General features: G+C 29.8%; 2 protein-coding genes across 2 annotated transcripts; one reads left to right on the top strand and one right to left on the bottom strand.

The window, feature by feature from the left end:
- Positions 1 to 7,988: 7,988 nt before the first annotated feature.
- On the bottom strand, positions 7,989 to 10,733 carry LOC121204767 (gibberellin 3-beta-dioxygenase 1). Its single transcript, XM_041075285.1, has 2 exons — positions 10,259 to 10,733; positions 7,989 to 9,639 (listed from the first exon to the last, which is right to left on the bottom strand). The coding sequence occupies exons 1-2, from the start codon at positions 10,729 to 10,731 to the stop codon at positions 9,063 to 9,065; spliced, it is 1,050 nt and encodes a 349-aa protein (XP_040931219.1). The 5' UTR covers positions 10,732 to 10,733; the 3' UTR covers positions 7,989 to 9,062.
- Positions 10,734 to 14,997: 4,264 nt separating this feature from the next.
- LOC121204766 (probable inactive receptor kinase At2g26730) lies at positions 14,998 to 19,023 on the top strand. Its single transcript, XM_041075284.1, has 2 exons — positions 14,998 to 16,469; positions 18,128 to 19,023. The coding sequence occupies exons 1-2, from the start codon at positions 15,221 to 15,223 to the stop codon at positions 18,790 to 18,792; spliced, it is 1,914 nt and encodes a 637-aa protein (XP_040931218.1). The 5' UTR covers positions 14,998 to 15,220; the 3' UTR covers positions 18,793 to 19,023.
- Positions 19,024 to 21,734: the final 2,711 nt, after the last annotated feature.

Here is a 21,734-nt window from a genome sequence, read left to right as displayed (position 1 = left end):
TATTTTAAATGATTTGTTTATTTTGTATCGAAAAAAAAAGTGATTTGTTTATTTATTTATGTACTTTTTCAATCCAAAGAAAAACCAAAGTTAGATTTGATAGAAAAATAAATATGTCTGACAAAAATAATAAATTTTTTAAAGATAAGAAAATGAAAATTAAAAAAAGATATTAAAAAGTAAGAGACGAAGACTTCTTTTAGTAGTTAAAAAACTAGTGAGTCAAAAGATATAGATAAATTTTTAAATAAAATTATGTGTTATTTTTTAATTAAAAATTAATAGGTAAGGAGTTATTGGTGGTTAAAAAAATATATAGTTAGTTTTTAAAATACTTCTTTTAAATTTAAGTAAAAATGTTATAAGACTTAAATATCTTTTTGATTTTGCGATTAAGTCTTAGTTCGATTGACATGAATATTATTAATAATGTAGGAGGATGTAGGTTCGAGTGCATGTAATTAAATATTAATTAAATACATGTAATTATTTCTTGACTTTTTATTATTATAAAACTTTAAAAACCATTTAATTAAAAAATTATTTCATAATAAAATATATCAATTAACTTATGCAACTAAAGTGCCTTGATTTAACCGAAACGCATAATGAAAACAAATCCCAAATAGCACCAAACAAGCTTATTAGGTGAAAAATATTATGGATACGATACGAAGAGTTGGATTGCATTTGTTTTTTTACTTAAAAATAGATAAATTAGTCCCTGTATATTAGAGCAAACTGATCATTTTGTTAAAAATTCTATCCAATTCTACTGTTAAAAGCTAATATCTATATGTGAACATGAGATACACCTGGCATATCAACCAAGTCAATTCTTAACAGTACAAATGGATGAAACTTTTAACTGGAGGACCACTTTACTCTTTGATCTAACGTATGTGAACTAATTTATCTATTTTTTAAGTAGAGAGAGTAAAATGTAATTTAAGTTCTAGTACAACGATCTCCATAGTATTTTTATCGCTTATTATGCCCTTTGCAATTGTCAATGTTAACCCATCATTATCAATTGGACACTGATATTTACGAATAATTAATTATTTTCTTTAATTTAGTTAATATTTAATTTTGAACATTTTAATTATCCGCGATAAATTATGAGTTAACGTAGATACTAAACTTAGAATTCATCATATGAATTTATTTTACTTTTATAGATAGTAAAAACATTTTCAAATATCATATTTGAAAGTTTGAATTCATTATTTATTTTGATTCTCAAATTTTTTTTATTTGAATGCTCTTTTTAATTTAATTTTTTTTTCTCAGTCAATTGATTACAAGAAAAGGCGTTGGGATCGCCCAATCCACACCAGTTCAAACAATGAAACAAACAGCAGCCAAACAATGCCAAAAAAGAGCACAACAACAAAACCCAAACTAAGTGAATTAAGATATTTAGCGAACTTGGATATGCAACAAGTAATTTATTTAATTCAGATTCGAATAATAATAATCAAATTTATCACGGATGAAAAAATAAATTCGAATTCTATTAAATTTATAGATTCAGATTTAGATGTTACATATATTTTATCCATGACTATCCCTAACAAAATTGTATTGGTCTTGAATCAAAGTCATTAGAATTTCGTGTGATTTTCAAGTTTGTGTAATTCCATGTTTAAATTGTTTCCAATTCAAATTACTTTCTATTTTCCAAATCATTTAATTCAATAAATCAAATTAAAATTCCACATCAACAATTAATAGAACAAGCACACAAAATTCATAACAAACAACTATTCCAGTCCTTTTTATAATATACATGAACCATTTTACTCGTTTTTTAAATAGAGGGATTAAGCAAAACGGTTCATTTTCATATAGTATATGAATCACTTTTGCTTATTTTTCAAATAGAGGGACTGGAACCTCAAGTTATAGTTTATTAATAGTGTGTCCACCTTCCTAAAAAATACCTATGTTTCAATAAAATAAAATAAAATAAAGGACTAAAATATAATCTAAAATATAATATAAGGATTTCTATGATATTTTTATAAAAACCATTTATAGTTTGTGCAGTCCTTGGCGTATTCGGTCTTTGAAAAAATCGAAACCAACGAGAGTAATCTCAACTTCTTCTCTCCATCATGTAGTTGATCCTTTTCTCAATTCGCCAGCAGCTACTTTTACATGTATAAAAATAGGGTTAATATAACTTTTAGCCCCTAAATTTTACAATTAGGTCTATTTTGATCATTAAACTTGGATTCTATTAAAGCTTGATGACATCACATTTTGAAATTGTGCCACATCATCAAAAATTTTTAGGTGATGACGTGACACAATTTTTGAGTGTCACGTCACCAAACTGTTTTTTTTTTGTCAAGTTTAAGGACGAAAATAGACTTAGTTATTAAATTTAAGCACTAAAGTGACAAAAAAAATACAAATACTGAATTAGAACAAAATGCCAAAATTAAGGACTAAAAATTATATTAACCCATAAAAATAAATTTATATATATGGTTGTGGATTTGTGATGGTATCCATTCTCATAGTTTAATTCCAATAATGAAACTTTATGCTAACATTTATGTCTTCATTTTTCTTCTACTTTTATCCTTCTTGAGAAGCTCAGAAGCTGATTTTGTAGCATTCAATTCAAACCTATTAGCAGGTAATCTATAAATTGCAAAATTTATTGTTAGTATTTGATTGAATCAAGTTAAATTTCGAGTCATTTTATTTGATGGATTTTATTTTATCAATTAAGTTTAATGTGAATTTCTATTGAATCAGTTAAATAAAGAATAAATTCTAGTCCAGCCAAATAAATCTACGTAAAAACACTCTTTAGATCTCTGTCAATTTTAATTTTGAACAAATTGATTTTTTTTTTAAAAAAAGAGAGTAATTGAGTGTTTATACTTTTTAAAAGTGAGCAAATAAAGACAATTACAAATGGTGTTAGCTATTTTCGTTAACATATGTCATGTATCCAATTTTGATTGGTTGATTTTTAATACACACATACAATTATCCATTAGCATATCGTATTAAGTGATAACTCTACTGTTAGCTATGAGCAAGTGATTTACAAAAAAACATTGAGAGAAAGTTTAAAAATTTTCTTGTCCTTTTTTGTACTTTGCATGTCCATATATATACGGTCCATTTGGAGTTTGTAACTATCCCTCTCAATAATATCATTTTTAAGATTCGAACCTCCATTAATTCTTTAGGAGTGTAATGTGTCTCACCATTGCACTTAACCTTCCGATTGTTAACTTCATTAAAAATCTACGCCAAAAGTGAGTTGAATTCTGGTTAATCATTTGAACTATTCAAGTTACATATTCAAGGGAGAAGCTAAAAAATTATTCTAAGGAGTAAAAAGTGAATAAATTTTTTAAAAAGAGCAAACTGCAAATTTACTATTATATCTATTTATCTTAAAAATTAAAAATTAAAAAATAATATTTCATTCTTGAATAGTCAAGGCCCCTCTCTCTGTCCTTGTATATGTCTCAAACTCGAGTTAAACTATTTAATGGAATTGATTCAAAAATTCAAAAATTATTTATTTCAAATTATTTGGGATTTGGATGCAGTTAATGCTTGTGCCATTGTGAACTGCGGCCAAGGGACTTGCCGAGAAACAGGTGGTATATTGTTAAGCTTCGAATGCGACTGTTATCCGGGCTGGACCAAGTTTAGTCTTTTTCCACTTTGCATTATCCCCAATTGTAAGCCCCCCATAATCTTTAAATTGATCAATTTCTTTTTGGTTTTTATATATAATTAGTCCCTATACTAATTCATTTATTCAATTTGGTATTTGAGGATTTTTTTTTTCTTTTCACTTAATAATAATGTGGCATGAGTGCAGTGTTGTTTTTATCACGTGTCATCTTCTTATTGAACACGGACGGAGTAATGTGTTTAACTAAGTAGAATTTTAAGGTGTATTAGGATATCAGAGTAATTGTAGAAAAGTGATTACTAGGATAATAAATATATTCAAATTTTTAGATGTGTTTGATTCACAGAGTGGAATTAATTACCTCTTAAAAAATGAATAAAAACTTTTTAAAAAGTTAAATATTTATTTACGTAATTCACTTTGAAGAGTGTAATCAGATCAGTTCAATGAGATCCATTAATTCCAATAATTATGTGAGATCTATTAATTATACTAGTTACTCAAATATGCTACACATGTAATTATAAGCAATTACATCCAAAACTAGTTACCAAAGGGCTTTAAAAAAAACTGAAATATCAAGCCGAGCCAAAAATAACTAAACGTGAAATATATATACTACAGGGGGCAATTTTGTATATAAACCTTTATTTTTCACAGTCCTTCTTCTTTTTTCTTTTTACATGATTTTTTCCCTTTAAACATATGTAGGTACACTCAACTTTGGTTGCGGAGCGGAAAGTCCATCATCACCGCCACCTCCGCCTCCTCCACTACCGTCGTGGACCTTTAACTTATCGGACCGTAGGGTTCTTTTGGGAAACAATTTCTTTTAATTTTAAATTATTAGTTATTTCTATTAACTAATTTTTTTAAATTTATTTTCATGGTTATTATTTTGTGTTAGCTTGTACCTTTAGTTGGTGTGGTGACGGGAGCTGCAAAGCAAATGGGACTGGCTATGAATGTGATTGCAATGAAGGATATGCTAATCTACTTGCTAACCCAACCTTACCTTGCTTCAAAGAATGTAATTTCTTTACCAAACAATCGTACTAATTACTGTTTAGGATTTACAATTTAGAGGTTAAATTATTTAATTGATGGTTTTCAATTAAGTCAATTATAATGGTTAATTCAATACCGTAGAATCGACTAATTTAACCTATTTCTGCTATATATTACTTTTAAAAATTTTAAACCATATTTATACTGATTGAACTAATTGACGTTAAGTCAATTCGATTAAATTGATTAATCTATTAAAGTATGGGATTGGTTGGTTAAATTGATATTGCTTCATGTAGGTACTCTAGGAGGGGATTGCCACAATGTTTGGCTCGGTCCACGACCACCACCACCACCTTTGCCATCATCTTCCCATGGTAATACACCTCTAGAAAGTAGATTTGTTCATAGTTTGAGTCAAACCAGATTATATTTAAATTTCAAAAAAAAAAATCTTGCCTATATTTGACTCATAATAATTTTTAAAACTATTATATATATATTCCAAAATTAAAATTTAATAAAATATTTACTATTTAATTTAAATTCAAAGCCTGATTTGAAAATTATCTTTAATAAGTCCAACTCGAATTGAAGTAATTAGTGCACGATTCATGGATAGGTTTACTTAGAAACTTCGAGAAGTTTAATCCTGAATTTTTTTATTTTACCTTTAATTGTAGGATTGAGAGCACGGAAAGGGACTTCCAAGATTGAAGATAGTTTGAAAACACTAATAATTTTTGTTGCTCTAATTCATCAATGACTATAAAGGGGATCAAAATGTGAAGACTTCCAAATTGCTAGGCCCATAGTATATTAATCTATTATATAACTTATTTTTGTAGTTTCTTTGTTTATATTTGAATGGTCATAATTTTGACCTAACTTAATTTCTCAATCCCAAATGAGAATGTATTTATAGCAAAAATTAATGTGTTATTCATGTAATATATGTTTTAAACTATATAGATAATAATATCAACTTTATACTATATTTTTGGTCAAAAAGATAATCATGGTGATGATGATGATAAAATGGAATTTCGATGCTTCTTTTATTTATAAAAAAAAAGAATAAATAGATGTTTTTTTTTAAAAAAAATTTACGAGTTAATAAATTATTTTATTTTTTTTAACTCTACTTACGAGTTGAAAATTTTTATCGCAAATATACCAAATAATAATATTTATTCTCGAAGATTATAATAACATCCAAAATTAATGTAAAGTCTCAAATTTATTAAAATTTTAACAAATTTTGGGAAATAAAAATGAATGAGAAAAAGTATAATGATGAATATTTAGTATGTTTTATTTGATAATACAATAGTTTATTGAATTTTGAAAAAAATCTCAAAACTATATGTAAATTTTAGTTAAATGTGTAATATTATATATAAATTTTGATTTTGTATAATTATATTAATGATATTTTGATTGGATTCAATTTTTATAAACAACATAATTTGATATAATACCATTTTATAGTTACATATTATATACGTAAATAATTATACTTATCTAATATAAAAATAAATTGATGTATTTATTTTTTTAACTGTATACAATTGAATCAAAAATAAAATTTAATGTGCATAACTACACAAAACTAAATTTTATGTATCAAATTTTAACAATTCAGTCAATTTTTCCGTAAAAGGTAAGTAATTTAACTAAATTTTAAAGATTAAGTGCCAAAATGATAAAATAAATTAACATTAAGACTAAATTTTTCTTTATCCCTTAATTAAATAAATACAACCTATTAATTAAATAATAAACTATTCTCTGGCTCTATTCTCAAAATTTGTAATGCTCGTCCATGTAAATTTTGCTCCCTACATTTGTAAGGCTTGCATGCACTTTAACTTACCATATAGACAAAAATTTCAAGCAAGACAACAGTCCAATTATACTGTATATATAGGTGTATGTCAGATTCTTACAAAAACACACCAATTCTTTTTTTGTTTTTTCAAATGAATCCCACCATGAAAATGCAATCCCAAATCTTCAACAATGTCCTTCCATTACATTTCAAAAATGTCCCAACAGTGCCCGATTCTTACGTATGGTCGACGACGCCTTCAGAATCTCCGTGTCGCCACTTGATCGATGATAAACAGTGCCGCTTATCGTTGATATTTGTGATCCGAATGTGTTTAGTCTCGTGAGAGATGCTTGTGAGAAATGGGGAGTGTTTCAAGTTATCAACCATGGGATTCCTTTGAGTTTGTTCCAAAAAAACTGAGTTTGAAATTCGGCGGCTGTTCTCACTGCCGACGGAACGGAAGCAGGTTGTTGCCCGGTTTCCGGGTGGTTATACCGGATACGATTTGTTTCGAATCTCTCCGTAATTTACTAAGCTGATGTAGTCTGAATGTTTTGGTATGGTAAGGTCACCTGTGGAACATGCTAGCCAACTCTGGCCTCAAGATCATGCCAAATTCTGGTAATATGCCGGTTTTTATTTATTTATTTTGCTTTTGCTTATGCATGCTCCGCTTTTTCCATATCCATATTCATATCTATGTACATATACATATAAAAGAGAAATAGTGCATGTAACATTATACGCTCAGCCGTCTCGTTAGAAAAAGTTTTTCTATCCATATTCATATACATATACATATAAAAAAGAAATATTGCATTTAACATTATATTTTAACTTTGAAGATAATATTGTTGGAAGCAATGGTTAAACGTGAGGTTTAAGTTTTAGTGGGACTTAATAAATTTTTTTAAAATTAAAGTTTAATTAAAAATTTAATAATTTTTTTAAAAATTAAAGTTTAATTAAAAAATTTCAAAACTTTTAGGATTTAATGACATTTTTCAAAAAATTTGGAGGGTCTAATTAATTTTTTTAGAAAGTTTTGAGAAAATTACTGAGAATTTTTTAAAATTTTAAAGGATTTAATTAAAATTTTCAAAACTTTTGTAGGGTTTATTTATAAATTTTAAAAATTTTAGGGTTTGAGTAAAAATTCAAAATTTGAAGGGTTTAATAACAATTTTTCAAATTAAGCCTCAAAACAATTATAGTTTTCATAAACCATAAAGAAAAATATTTTGATTTTACCAAAAACGAAAAAACGACTATGAGCACGATTTTTAATATACTTACAAAAAAACTCGTATAGAATATATATATGATAGGCAACAGAAATCCATTTGTCTTTTATTCTTTCAATTTTCTGTTTCTAAAATTTGTTTCTTTCTTTTGTCTCTTTTCTTACATACATACACACATATTTATATATATATATATGTGTGTGTGTGTGTGTGTGTGTGTGCGTGTGTGTTTATATATATTATTTGTTGCTGAATATGGGTTTTGGTGCAGCGGGGGAATGGAACAATTTCAGGTGGAAATCACTACATTGTGCGAGAAACTAGTGGCAATAATCTTGGTTCATTGTGTTTAACTGACACGAAATGGTTCAAACTCAAAAACGAGTGTGATCAAGTTAAGTCTTTGCTCCAACTCAACTCATACCCGATGTGTCCGGACGCAGACCGAGCCATGGGGTTAGCTCCTCATACGGACTCGTCCCTTTTCATATTGTATCAGGGCAACATCAATGGGCTACAATTTTACGAAGATGATATGGAGTGGCTCGATTTGGAGCCTGTTGAGGGTGCCTTGATCGTCAATATTGGTGATTTGATGCAAATTGTGTCTAATGGGAAGTTCAAGTCCGTGTTGCACCGTGTGGTGGCGAAAAACACGCGCCACCTCATTTCGCCAGGGGATGCTGAGGTCTTGCCGTTGAAGAAGTTGGTTGAGTTTGATCGTCTGCCAATGTACCGGCCGACAGTGATATGGAAGGAGTAAGTTGAATGCAAGGCCACAAATTTTGATAATGTGCTGGAGCCTATTCGTATTTGAATTTGATATCAAGGAATAATTTCTATATATAAATAAATGAATATTTTCATTATAAGTGAGAATAAAATGAAGAGTGTTTTAATATATATTATTTAATTAGATTTTTTTAAAGCAGTGCTTCTGTTGAGGGTCGGAATCTCAACACATAATTACATATCTCAACACATATGTTACATGTCTAAACACAAGTGTTTAGATAAGAGTTTGGACAGAAAATTAAACAGAAACAAAAATAAAAAAACTAAAAGGAGATTTACACATAATCATTTGTTAAAACAGTTCAAAAATAATTCTCGACACTGAATTGAACTCACCCTTATATAGAATATATATGGAGGGTTCAACCCTAAAAAAAACGAATCTTAAAAAATATTATTAAATAATATATAAAAACATTAATTGTCCATTTTATTCTCACTTAAACTAGAAAGGTTTCATTAATTTTATATAGAGAAATTATTCCTTGCTATTTTTATATTAAATTCAAATCCGAATTGAATCGAGGGCCTTACTAAGATCTTTCGACTTGGTTTCAACATACTCCTCCCATTTCACCGGCCGGTACATTGGAAGATGATCAAACTCAACCAACTTCTTTAACGGTGAGACCTTGGCATCCCACGGTGGCAAGTAAAAGAACGCCGTTGAAATGCGGTGGCGCGTGTTATTCACCACCACACGGTGCAACACAGACTTGAACCTCCCATTAGACACGATGTGCATCAAATCACCAACATTGATGACCAAGGCACCCTCAACCGGCTGCACATCGACCCACCCCACATCGTCATCATAAACTTGCAGCCCACTGATACCACCCTGGTACAGCAACGTGAAGAGGGATGAATCCGTATGAGGGGCTAACCCCATGGCTCGGTCCGGGTCTGGACACACTGGGTATGAGTTGAGCTGAAGAAAACACTTGGCTTGGTCAGACTCGTTTTTAGGTTCGAACCATTTTGTGTCTTGTTCATTGGTTAAACCCAATGAGCGAAGCATTATTGCCACTAGTTTCTCGCACAATGTTTTCATTTCCACCTGAAATTGTTCCATCACCTCGCTGCACCAAACCCACATTCACCAAATAAATTATATATATACATACATAAACATACGTGTGTATGTATGTAAGAGAAGAGACAAAAGAAAGAACAAATTTTAGAAACATACAATTGAAAGAATAAAAGACAAATTGTTCAGAGACAAATGGATTTATGTATCTATCATATATATTCTATACGAGTTTTTTTTAAGTACATAAAAAATCGAATATATTAATATTGGACACTCATAATGGTTTTTTTTTTGTAAAATCAAAATATTTTTTTATATTGGTTCTATGATTTATAAAACTCATAGTAATTTTATAAAAAAAGTTAAAAATTTTGATTAAACTCTCAAATTTTTTTAAAAATCAATTAAATTCCACCAAAATATAACACTACATTTCATCGTTGCTTCTAATTTGACATGGTAGTTGTATGTATGTATGTATAAAACCATATATTACATAATATTACGAGCTAGTGGAATTGGATACCTGAAAAAAGAAAGTATAATGTTACATACACTATTTCTCCCTTATATACATACAAATATGTATATATATATGTACATGAACAATGTTTTTGCTAACGTGACAACAGAGCATGCAAAAGCAAAAAGAAACCCGCATGTACCAGAATTTAGCATGATCTCGAGGCCAAAGTTGGCTAGCATGTTCCACAGGGGACCCTATCATACCAAAACATTCAGACCACATCAGCTTAGGAAAGTTCCGAGAGATACGAACCAAACCATACCCTGTAAAACCTTCCGGCAACCGAGCAACAAGCTGCTTCTGTTCCGTTGGCAATGAAAACAGCCGCCGAGCTTCAAACTCGGTTTCTTGGAACAAACTCAAAGGAATCCCATGGTTGATGGCTTGAAACACTCCCCATTTCTCACAAGCATCTCTCACTAGACTAAACGCACTCGGATCACCAATATCGACAACGGGTGGCACTTGTTTTTCGTCGATCGAGTGGAGACACGGAGATTCTGAAGGCGTCGTCGACCATACGTGAGAATCGGGCAGTGTAGGGACATTGTTGAAATCTAATGGAAGGACATTGTTGAAGGTTTGAGTTTGCAATTTCATGGTGGGATTCATTTGAAAACAATGAAAATTTTGTTGTTTTGGTAAGAGAACCTGACATACATATATATACATATATAGACAGTATCATTTGACTGTTGTCTTGCATGAAAATTTTGTCTGTATGGTAAGTTAAAGTGCATGCAACCCCGACAAATGTAGGTAGAGCCAGAAAATGGTTAATTATTTAATAGGTAGTATTTATTTAATTACATGTATTTGCTTAATTAAGTAATTAATTAATTACCGATTGAGTCTTACCTCAATTGACATCGGTATTGTTGCCAATGCAGGAGTACGTGAATTTGAATGCGTCGAAACACATTATTCTCTCATTTAAGGGTTAGAGAGATGTTATAGGTAGTCTTAAGCCTTATATCAAAACAAATGAAGGTTAAGATAGTGTTTAGAAAATCATCTAATAATTGAATTTGAGTGTAATTGCTTGTAATTACGCAATAATGACATGTTTGAGTAATTATTATAAAAATAATATACTTATTACAGTTTTTTTATCATAATTATTTATAAAGTTATAAAATTATATTGTTTATAAAAAATGTTATGAAAGCTTTTTAATAAAGTTTTAATAAAGGTTATATATTTTAAATTTTATATTAATTTTACTTAATTTATGTATTATGAAAGGTGATATAATCTAGTATAAATCTTTTTCAAAATTAAATTTTTTATAATTAAAGATATAAATTATTTGGATTGTGATGTAACTCCAATATCAACCATAATTGTCACAAATCACTCACCAACTACCGCACAATATAAGCAATAAACTATCTAGAAAATACCTAAAAGAGTGTTGCAAAATAACCATAAGAAAATATAATAAAGCTATCGACAAAGACACTCCAAAATCTGCTCTTGATGTGCGGCACAAAACAACTTATTTATAGGCCTCTTCAAGTGGTCAATCAACACTACTATTTTGATAGATTTTGAACTTGTATTTAAAAGCTAAAGTTATTTTATTAATTATCATGAGTATTTATCAAATAAAAGTCTTCATAAACTAGTCTTGTAACTATTTCAAAACTCCCTTGAAAAAAACATTATATTTATCTATAAAAAATAACATTTTAATAATAAATCTTTCATACTTATTTAATCACCTCAAGCAATTCGGTTGGAGGTCTTAGTACCCTAGTCGACCCATGCTTTTAATTTTTTCAACTATACTACATTTAAGTGGATCGAACTCAGTACAAATGAAACCTATTCAAAGCCCAAGTCAATAACCCTAGTAGAGAAACAGTTTCATTATGTTAGGACATGGAACAAACAACAACTTTCCCAACAATTGTTTATAAGGAAATTGAGGAAGAGGAGAGCGAATAGATGGAGACTGACACCTTGGATTTATAAAGTCATAATGACTTATTTGGTCCTCTAATTTTACAAAAAAGACGACAAAGAAATCCTTTTAGTTCTCCATTTATTTTTCTCCTCTTTTTGCCCTTGGACTTGTATTTTGTTGTCAAATCACCTAAAAATGAATGAAAAAATTAACATTTTTAACTTTATTGATGTGACATTATCAAAAAATTAAGACTTAACTTTTTAAAATGAATGAAAAAGTTAACATCTTTAGGTCATTTTTTTATTTGTTGATTTGTCACGTCATCAAAAAATTGATCCGGTTAAGGTCAAAGTCAAGTACCAGGTTGATTAAAAGAAGGATAAATGTTTAAATTAGGGCTTAACCTTTTAGAGGTTTCTCACATAAAAGCCAAATATTTTAAAATAGTCATATAAGGGCATAACATTCACAGAAGTGCTTAAATAAGGGCTTTTTATTCACTTCAATCTAATTTGTAGAAAAAATTAGGTAAATGTTAACGTGTTTAGAATAAAACATACATAATACTTGAATCAGATATTGCTTGAAAAGAAAAGAAAGCACTTAGAACATTATTTGAAACTTGAAATATGGCATCTGAGAAGCCCTTATTTAAGCATTTTTGAAAATGTTAGGCACTTATGTGACCATTTTGAAAGATTTGGTACTTATGTGAACAACTCCTAAAAGGTTAGACCCTAATTTGTACATTTAGCCTTAGAAGAATAAAACTTCATGTACTAAATTATATATTTTGAAAATAAAAGGTACCAAATTAAAACAAACCTAAAATATAAGGGTTCATGCTATTATCCCATGGAATTTGTGCAAATTAAATTAACGTAATTGAACCAAAGAATCAATGCCGACATTAGTAACTTTTAAGCCAAACCCGACATTAAGAACCTTTGAGTTGAGCTGCAACAAACTCTATATAACAGATGAGAGCTTCATCATTAATGGAGTTAATATATTGTTTGGTGCTTGAGTTTGGTTTTAATGTCCAATTTGATCCCTAAGTTATTTTTTGTTCCAATTTGGTATTTAAATTTAGTTTCAATATTTAATTTGGTACCTATACTAAATGATTCAATAAATGTTTAACGTGTGTACTCTAGCAAAAAAAGCTAAAGTACATAATTGGAACAAACAATAAAGTTTAGGTACCAAATTGAACATTAAAGTCAAACTTAGGTACTTAATTGCAACAAAAAAACTCAAGTAGCAAACTAAACATTGAACCCAAACTCAAATATCTAATAGTATATTAATCCATCATTAATTGTTGCAACAACTCCTCCTTTTGGTTGGCTAATGCTTAACCCGGGACAAGCCGGAGCGGAAAATTTAATTTTGAACCATGATCCGGGGTGGGAACTTGACAACATTCTCACCTTAGTCTCTAAACTATTTGTTTGGTTCATATTAGTTTTGAAACTTGAAAGTTTTTCTCAATTTGATCCTTGAACTTAGATTGCTTTAAAGTATGTGTGGAACTATGAGATTGTGCCGCATCATCATCTAAAAATAATAATTTAAATTTTATATAATTTCTTTTGTATTTTTAGAATTTCTGTATTTTTTAAAATTTTGAAGTGATGATGTGATCCAATCTTAAAGTATTTATATCATCATTTCAACCACTAAATTGAGAAAAACAACCAAGTTCAATGACTAATGTAGATAAAAAAAGTTCAAGGATCAAATTTAAAAAAATACTAAATTTAGGGACTAAACATTAATTTATCCCTAAATATTAAAACAACGTAAAAATTACACTGCTCACTTTTTACTTTTCACTTCGCTTTGATACAAAACAAGTAAATAGTTTTTAAAATTAACCTTATCTTTATTAACAATTTATCTATTTACTTTAAAATTAAATGTGAAATGACGAATTTATTTTGTAATCGGCGACTAATTTAACCTAATAAATGTGATTTTGAAACTATTAAATATGATTTTGTTGTAAAATGAAATTATGAAAATTGAAATTTAAAAAGAAAAATATGCTTTTATCTTGACTATATTAATTTTTATAATTATATTTAAAAATAAAATAAAATCATTTAACGAATTTATTTTTATACAAATGAAGTTATTTGATTCGATTAATAATTTTAAAATTTATTTTTGTTTGTAAATATATTTATGCATGTAATTGAGGTATATTTCATATATAATATATGTTAAAATATTGATAAAAGTGATAGAACGTGACATTAAATTTCTCATCTAGTTAGATTTTTTTTAAAGAAAAATTGAAGGATTTAATTAAAATTTTAAAAGGTTTAAATAGAATTCTAATAAAAATATAAAGTAATTAAAAATTTTAAACAACTTAATGAATATTCTTAAAAATTTTGAAGCCAACCCTCTTAAAAACTTGAAATGAATCATTTACTTAATTATTAATATAATTAATTTTTTTATTAAATTTAAATTTATTATAACGTCATTTTTTATGTTATATTACAGCACAATTATTTTTTATTTTATAATGCTACAGTAGAAAATTCAAGGGCAAAAGGAGGGTTGGTAGGATGGTAACTCCCTTAAAATAAAAAATTATTATTTTAATTTCCAAATTTTATAAAATTATATATGGTAAAATTATAGTTTAATTTAAAAAATATTAGAATTTTAATTTAGCCTTTTTGAAAGCCATAAAAATATAGGTAAATACAATGCTGAAATTACGTTTTAATTCTCAAAAAAAAATATAAATTAATTTTGACCCTCCTAAAAGATTTTTAGCTTCGACCCTTAGTGAATTTAATAAAAATTTTCAACATTGTTCACAATTAGACATGAATTTTAAAATTTAAAAGATTAAATTATAAATATATAAAACACATAGGGACTTGAAGCACAATTTTAACTAAATAAAAAAACATAAAACGCTTCCCCCCAGTCCCTTCTCCTCCTTCAGTTTTAAGCTTCGACTCGGCTTTTATATATTTTCCCACTCAGTAAGTAATCTCGTGATACCTTAGAAAACCCACCCTTTTTCTCTTTCTCTCATTCTTTCATGAATTTTCCCAGGAAATTCGTTGTTTCTCGGAAGCCAAACAGAGGGAAATTGTAGACAGCAGACCCATTTTTCTACACTCTTTGTGTTCCATTTTTTCTCCAATTTTAATCACAAAAATGTCCGTCAATTTTAGCTGTTTTTTTCTACTTTCTGTTCTGGTTTTAAGTTCCCGAGTTAACTCAGAACCGGTTCAAGACAAGCAAGCTCTCCTTGCATTCCTTTGTAAGACCAAACACCCGAACCGGATTCAATGGAATTCATCGACCTCAGCTTGCGATTGGGTTGGCGTTGAATGTGATGCGAATCGGTCCTTCGTTTTCAGTCTCCGGCTACCAGGTGTGGGTCTCGTCGGTTCTATTCCGTCCAACACCATCGGCCGGTTAAACCAACTTCGTGTTTTGAGTCTCCGAGCTAATCGTTTGTCCGGTGAGATCCCTGAAGATTTCTCCGATTTGACTCTACTCCGTAACCTTTATTTACAAGATAATGCATTCACCGGCGAGTTCCCGATCAGTGTGACTCGTTTAGCTCGGTTAACTCGGCTCGATCTTTCGTCTAACAAGTTCACCGGTCCAATCCCTTTCGCCGTCAATAATATGAGTCATTTGACCGGTCTTTTCTTGCAGAACAACAAAATTTCCGGTTCACTACCGAGCATCAACGCCGACGGTTTAGATGATTTCAATGTATCTAATAACACCCTTAATGGTTCAATTCCCGGTTCGTTATCTAAATTCCCGAAATCATCATTCGCCGGAAACCCTGCCCTTTGTGGCCGTCCACTCCAGCCGTGTAAGCCATTTTTCCCATCGCCGGAACCATCGCCGATCCCTCCAGAAACTCCCGGTGAAAAATCCAAAAACCTTTCCGTCGGCGCCATTATTGGCATTGCAGTGGGGTCTACAATCATTGCATTATTATTATTACTATTCCTTATTCTTTGTCTCTTTAAACGCCGAAGCCAGCCACCGAAGCCGGTCACGGCGCCGACAGGCTCTGTTCCACCGGCGGAGGCGGGAACGTCGGGGGGGACAACCTCAAGGGAAAGGAATAAGCTAGTGTTCTTCGAAGGTGGGGTTTACAGCTTCGATTTAGATGATTTGTTGAGAGCGTCGGCGGAAGTGTTGGGAAAAGGCACCTTCGGAACGTCGTACAAGGCGGTGCTGGAAGAAGGTACGACGGTGGTGGTTAAACGGCTAAAAGACTTGGCGGCAAATGAAAGAGAATTCGAAATACATATGGAAACGTTGGGGAAAATGAAACACGAAAATTTAGTTCCTCTGAGAGCGTTTTATTATTCCGATGATGAAAAATTGCTCGTATTGGATTTCATGGAAGAAGGTAGTTTATCCGCCTTACTTCACGGTAAGATTTCTCCCTTTTTATTACTCACAATGCACCGATGTTTTTCAGTAATTGTTCGTGTTAAAAGTAAAGATGAAAAGAGAACAGGGGCTAAAACATAATTTTATTATTATACTATTTTATAATTTTATAATTTTTAAGAGATATTTTATTTTTATGTAAATGTACCTTGGAGACTCGTCCAAGGGCCGAGTAGCTCGTCCAGTCTAGCTCGACTAGGATTGGGCATGGACAAAGAGATTTTCACAACTTGAATTTGCTTAGTTCACCTAATTCAATTTAAATAATAAAAATATTTTAAAATTTTAAATTTAATTATAAAAGTATATAAAATATCAATTAAAAATATAATTTTTAATATTTTATTATTTTTTGAAGAGTAAAATAGGTTTTTTGAGCGGGTGGGTCGGCTCGAAAGGGGCTTGGGCATGAAAATTTTTTAAACTGACGGCCCATGAATACCTATAATTAGGAGTCAGATTATATTTTGCTCATTATATTAAAATTGAACAAATAAGTCCATTTATATTAGATCAAAGAGTAAATTGATGATTATTTCTGTTAAAAATTTTATCATTTTCTACTGGTTGATAGAATAATCAGATAACTGCACATGGTGTATTATATGTACCTTAAGTTGATATACAAAGACTAATTTTTAACAATAAAAATAGATAAAATTTTTAACAAAAGAATCTGTTTACTTTTTGAGGTGATAATAGTTTTACCCTTTCAAGTCTTTACACCACAATCTTCTATTAATAATTTTATTATTTAATGAAATTTAAGTCTTTTATTCTATTTGTTAAAATTTAATTTTAAATTGAGAATAGATGAATCATGTAAACTGATGAACATAATTGGATTAAATTATAAAATTCGTAAACTAAGAGGATCAAACATTGTTAAAAGAGTCTGATAAAAGGATCAAATATCATTTTTGTTTTATTTGCTTTAATGCCATCATAGATTTCATAACTCATTTATAGGTCTACCGACATTTTCTTATATATTGTTTCATGTGGTTGCAAATGAGTGAAATGTGTTTCACACTGACATGAAATGAGTAAGCAGCCTTTTCGACCAAAATAAAGAAATAAGCTTTTTTTTTTTTAATGTTTCTTTACTAGTTTTCTTTGCTTTCAATTCAAGGAAGCTGAACAGGATAAAAAGATCAGTAAAAGTAGACTCTGCTTTTATCTTTTTTTTATTCAAAATATGGGTAAATTACTCTCTTGGATTAATAAGTAAATTAATTTTTTTATTAAAAATTTTATGTATTTATACTGTTTAAAATTAATATGATTAATGAAATAACTAGATAGTGATAGGTGGTGTGTAACGTGATTTCAATTTGATATATAAAGATTAGTTTTTAACAGTAAAAATAGATAGAATTTTCAATAGAATAATAAGTTTATTCTTTTTTTTAAGAGAGAGGGCAAAATGTAATCTGATTTTTAATACAGGGGCCTCAATGATACTTTAACTGATAAAAGACTATTTTTTTTGAATAAAAGCAAGATTTGGGAATGAGATTCAAATTTTTAGGAGTAATTATATAAATTAATTGAGTTAATACAGTTTGTGTTTTAAAAAGTTTGTTTGCAATTCGAATAGGTATTTTATACATTTCTTAATTAGGTTGAAACTTGCAGGTAGTCGAGTCTCGTGCCGTACACCACCAAACTGGGATAGTCGTCGGAAAATAGCCTTAACGGCGGCTAGGGGTTTAGCCCATCTTCATGTTACAGGAAAGGTGGTCCACGGCAACATCAAGTCCTCCAACATTCTCCTTCGACCTGACCACGAAGCTTGCATGTCTGATTTTGGTCTCAACCCGATCTTCAGCAACACTGCCTCGTCTAGCCGTTTTTCAGGGTATCGAGCACCTGAAGTAGTCGAAACTCGCAACGTTACGTTCAAATCCGATGTGTATAGTTTTGGAGTGGTATTGCTCGAGTTATTAACAGGAAAATCGCCTAATCAAACGTCGATGGGAGAAGAAGGGATCGATCTTCCTCGTTGGGTTCAATCAGTTGTCCGTGAGGAATGGACCGCAGAGGTGTTCGACGTGGAGTTAATGAGATACCACAACATCGAGGAAGAAATGGTGCAATTATTGCAAATTGCAATGGCTTGCGTATCTATCGTACCTGATCAAAGACCTGCCATGCAAGAAGTTGTACACATGATTGAAGACGTTTATAGAGGTGAAACAGATGATGGATTACGACAATCTTCTGATGATCCTTCAAAAGGATCAGACGGTTATACTCCTCCTATTGAATTACGGACCCCAGCTATATCCGTCACACCTTAGGGTAAACAAACTTTGAAAGTCAGTGTAATTTAAAAAAAAAAAAAACTTCCCAACGCATTAAATCATGAAAGTAGTTAATTGTTTTTTTAAGGAGCAAGATTTAATTAAATTTTAATTATTTTTTAAGGAATTTTTTTATTTTATATGTTGTATTAATTTTTTTAAGTTGAAAAAAAAATACATATGTAAATCTATGATATTCTTTAGTAATATTTACATAATTAATTTCAACAACTATTGTAAAAACATTTATAGTCAAAATTTAAAAATCTATTTTTTTTATTTCCACAAACACGATTCACCTCCATTTTATTCATGATGTCCCTATGTCATAAGTTTCTGTACCCTTCATAAATTTGAAATTTAGTTCATGCACTATTTTTTCATGAATTTAATTTCTTTATTTTTTAGATTTCGAAATTCAAGTTTAGTTGTAACTAAAAAAAATTCACTTGGTTGACATGTAACTAAAAAAATGATGTTGTAATAAACCTGAAATTAACAAACTAATTTTAACAGTTGAATCTAAATTTTGAAATTTAAAAAATAAAGTGACTAAGTTTTTTTAAAAAAATATATAGTGACTGAATTTTCAATTTACAAAAAGAATAACGACTTAAAATATTTTTTAACCTAAAATTAAATTATGAAGGTGGTTGTAGGACAAGGTAAATCCTAAGAACCAAGTTAACATAAATACTAAATCTCATACAATACATATTTATGGAACATTATTAGCTTTTTCGCTAATAATTGAACATAATTAGCTTTAGTTTTCATGTGGGAACAAGTTTCTCTAACCTTTTGTGTACTTCACTTGTCCATGAAACAAAGGGCAGTATTGATGGTCACTAATAATCATTTCAAATATGTAATTTTTTATCAATTTTTTCAATCAAAGTGTTTAAACGATTTATAAAATGTAAGTTAAAAAATTACAGTTACCAAAAAATCGAATCATAATTTATAATTACTTTTAATTTATTATAATATAAAATAAATTTCTCATATTTAAAATAGTGAAAATAATTTAAAATTGATATGTATAAAATATTTTTCAAAAAATTTACCATATAAATTTATTTTTTTAATCTAGTTGAAAAATTAATTTTTTAGAAATATTTATGAAAATCTTTGAAATTTTGTCAAATAATATTTGATTAAGCTACTCAAGTTATTGATTAAGTTAGTTTACCAATTTTTATACTCAAGCTCAAGCTAGACTTGATAATTAAGCTTGGAGTTAATAATAGATATATTAAGAGCAATAATGTAATTTAATAATAAAAAAATATGAAAAGCTCAATAAAGTTCACGAGCCATTCAAGTCAAATATTACTAAGCTTAAATTTAGCTCAATCTACTCGAGTTCAACTTGATAATTACCAAATCTTTTTTAAATCTTTTTAAAATCGAACTTGAATAATTTGCGAGTATTAGTGTCTCATTTACTCCCATAGATTTGAATCCACTGCCTCGGTTTGTATTATCATACACATAAACAAGACATTCTCGCTATGAGAATCCACTGCCTCTTTTAAGCTCTTGGGTTCTTGTTAGAATGGTGTGACCCAAATTCTAAGAGATTGCTTGCAAGTCAAGTTAAACAAAAATATATTTTCTTTCTAGAAGATTTAGTATTTATTAGTATAATATATTTAGCATTTATTAGTATAGTTTATTTGACTTACTAATTTAGCCTATAAATAGGCTCCTTTACAATCTTAGAATTAAGAGACACCCATTAGATTAGAACTCATAACACATTCAGAGAATTTTGTGTTTACGTTTGAGGGTTCTTTGTTTTTCGGGTTTTCGGGGTTTAGTTTTTATCTCCATCTTTTGTACTCTTCATTCTTTTGTCATTATAGTAAAATTATCTTTGCCCGTGGTTTTTTATCCTCTTTTGAGGGGTTTTTCCACGTTAAATTTGTGTGTTCATCTTCTCAATTTCTTCTACTATTTTTACTTGTTCGTTGCTTAATCGGGACGATCCTAACAGTTCTTGATAAAATCAAGAGACAAAACCCTCACTGAAAATAATACCAAATCTGTTGAGGTATCGACCAGCTCCTAACTGACAACATTTTGCAGATTTCTCTAACGGAGTCAGCCTCGTCTCGACAATACATATAACCACATTAAGGGGTTTCTCAGCATAGAGAGATTATAGTAACCAGGCTTAATTCTAGGACTTAAAGGAATCTCATGGTGGCCAAATGCAGCCAAATACATTTCACTGATTTCAGAACATATTGCAAAGGAAGCAAGATCTTCTTTAGGATCTCATGAAAGGAACTGCAGATCAACCGAACAACCGACAAAGAGAATGACCGGATTCTAACTCCGACGAAATTTCCAAATATTCATCCATTTTGCACAAAGAATAACACTTGAATGCAAAACCATAACAGTAGGCATATAGGAAAAAATCATAAATTCAAGATTCTTATGTATGGTAAGCAGGCATTGTAAAGCTTGAAGAAACAAATAGATCATGGTTAAAAGAAATGAACCAGTGGTCGTTGGCCGGTAACTGAGTTGTTCGTGACTAAATGAACCATCAAATTCCCAAGACCTGTGACAAAACAGTTCAGCAATGGTTAACCTTTAGAGATGCACTGCAATATGCTGATCACAGCATCGGTGAATCTCGTAAAGACTCGACCTTTTTGCACTACCGTGCTGCCGTCGTGCTTATCTTGATTCGAGTTATAATAATACACATGGTAAGTCCACAGTTCAAGCAATAACATGATGTATTTTTAGGCAGAAAAATACATATACGAGACAAAAACCATTACAGGATAATTGCTGACACTAGTATATGAAGCAACATATGCTAAATGGGCTAACAATGTTCATCAATGGAATCATTAGCTAGATAAGAATACCGGACTCTGTCATATCGTGTTCTCGGACCGATGGTGTTGGTTTTGGTT

The sequence above is a fragment of the Gossypium hirsutum genome, chromosome A08 (genome assembly GCF_007990345.1).
Source record: "Gossypium hirsutum isolate 1008001.06 chromosome A08, Gossypium_hirsutum_v2.1, whole genome shotgun sequence".
NCBI lineage: Eukaryota > Viridiplantae > Streptophyta > Magnoliopsida > Malvales > Malvaceae > Gossypium > Gossypium hirsutum.
This window is presented reverse-complemented; position numbering and strand designations above follow the sequence as displayed.

Coding starts and splice junctions, on each gene's coding strand:
- LOC121204767 (XM_041075285.1), bottom strand. CDS start 10,731: ATGAATCCCACCATGAAATTGCAAACTCAAACCTTCAACAATGTCCTT. Junction 9,640..10,258: donor CGAGATCATGCTAAATTCTG/GTACATGCGGGT, acceptor GGTTTGGTGCAG/CGAGGTGATGGAACAATTTC.
- LOC121204766 (XM_041075284.1), top strand. CDS start 15,221: ATGTCCGTCAATTTTAGCTGTTTTTTTCTACTTTCTGTTCTGGTTTTA. Junction 16,470..18,127: donor TTTATCCGCCTTACTTCACG/GTAAGATTTCTC, acceptor TGAAACTTGCAG/GTAGTCGAGTCTCGTGCCGT.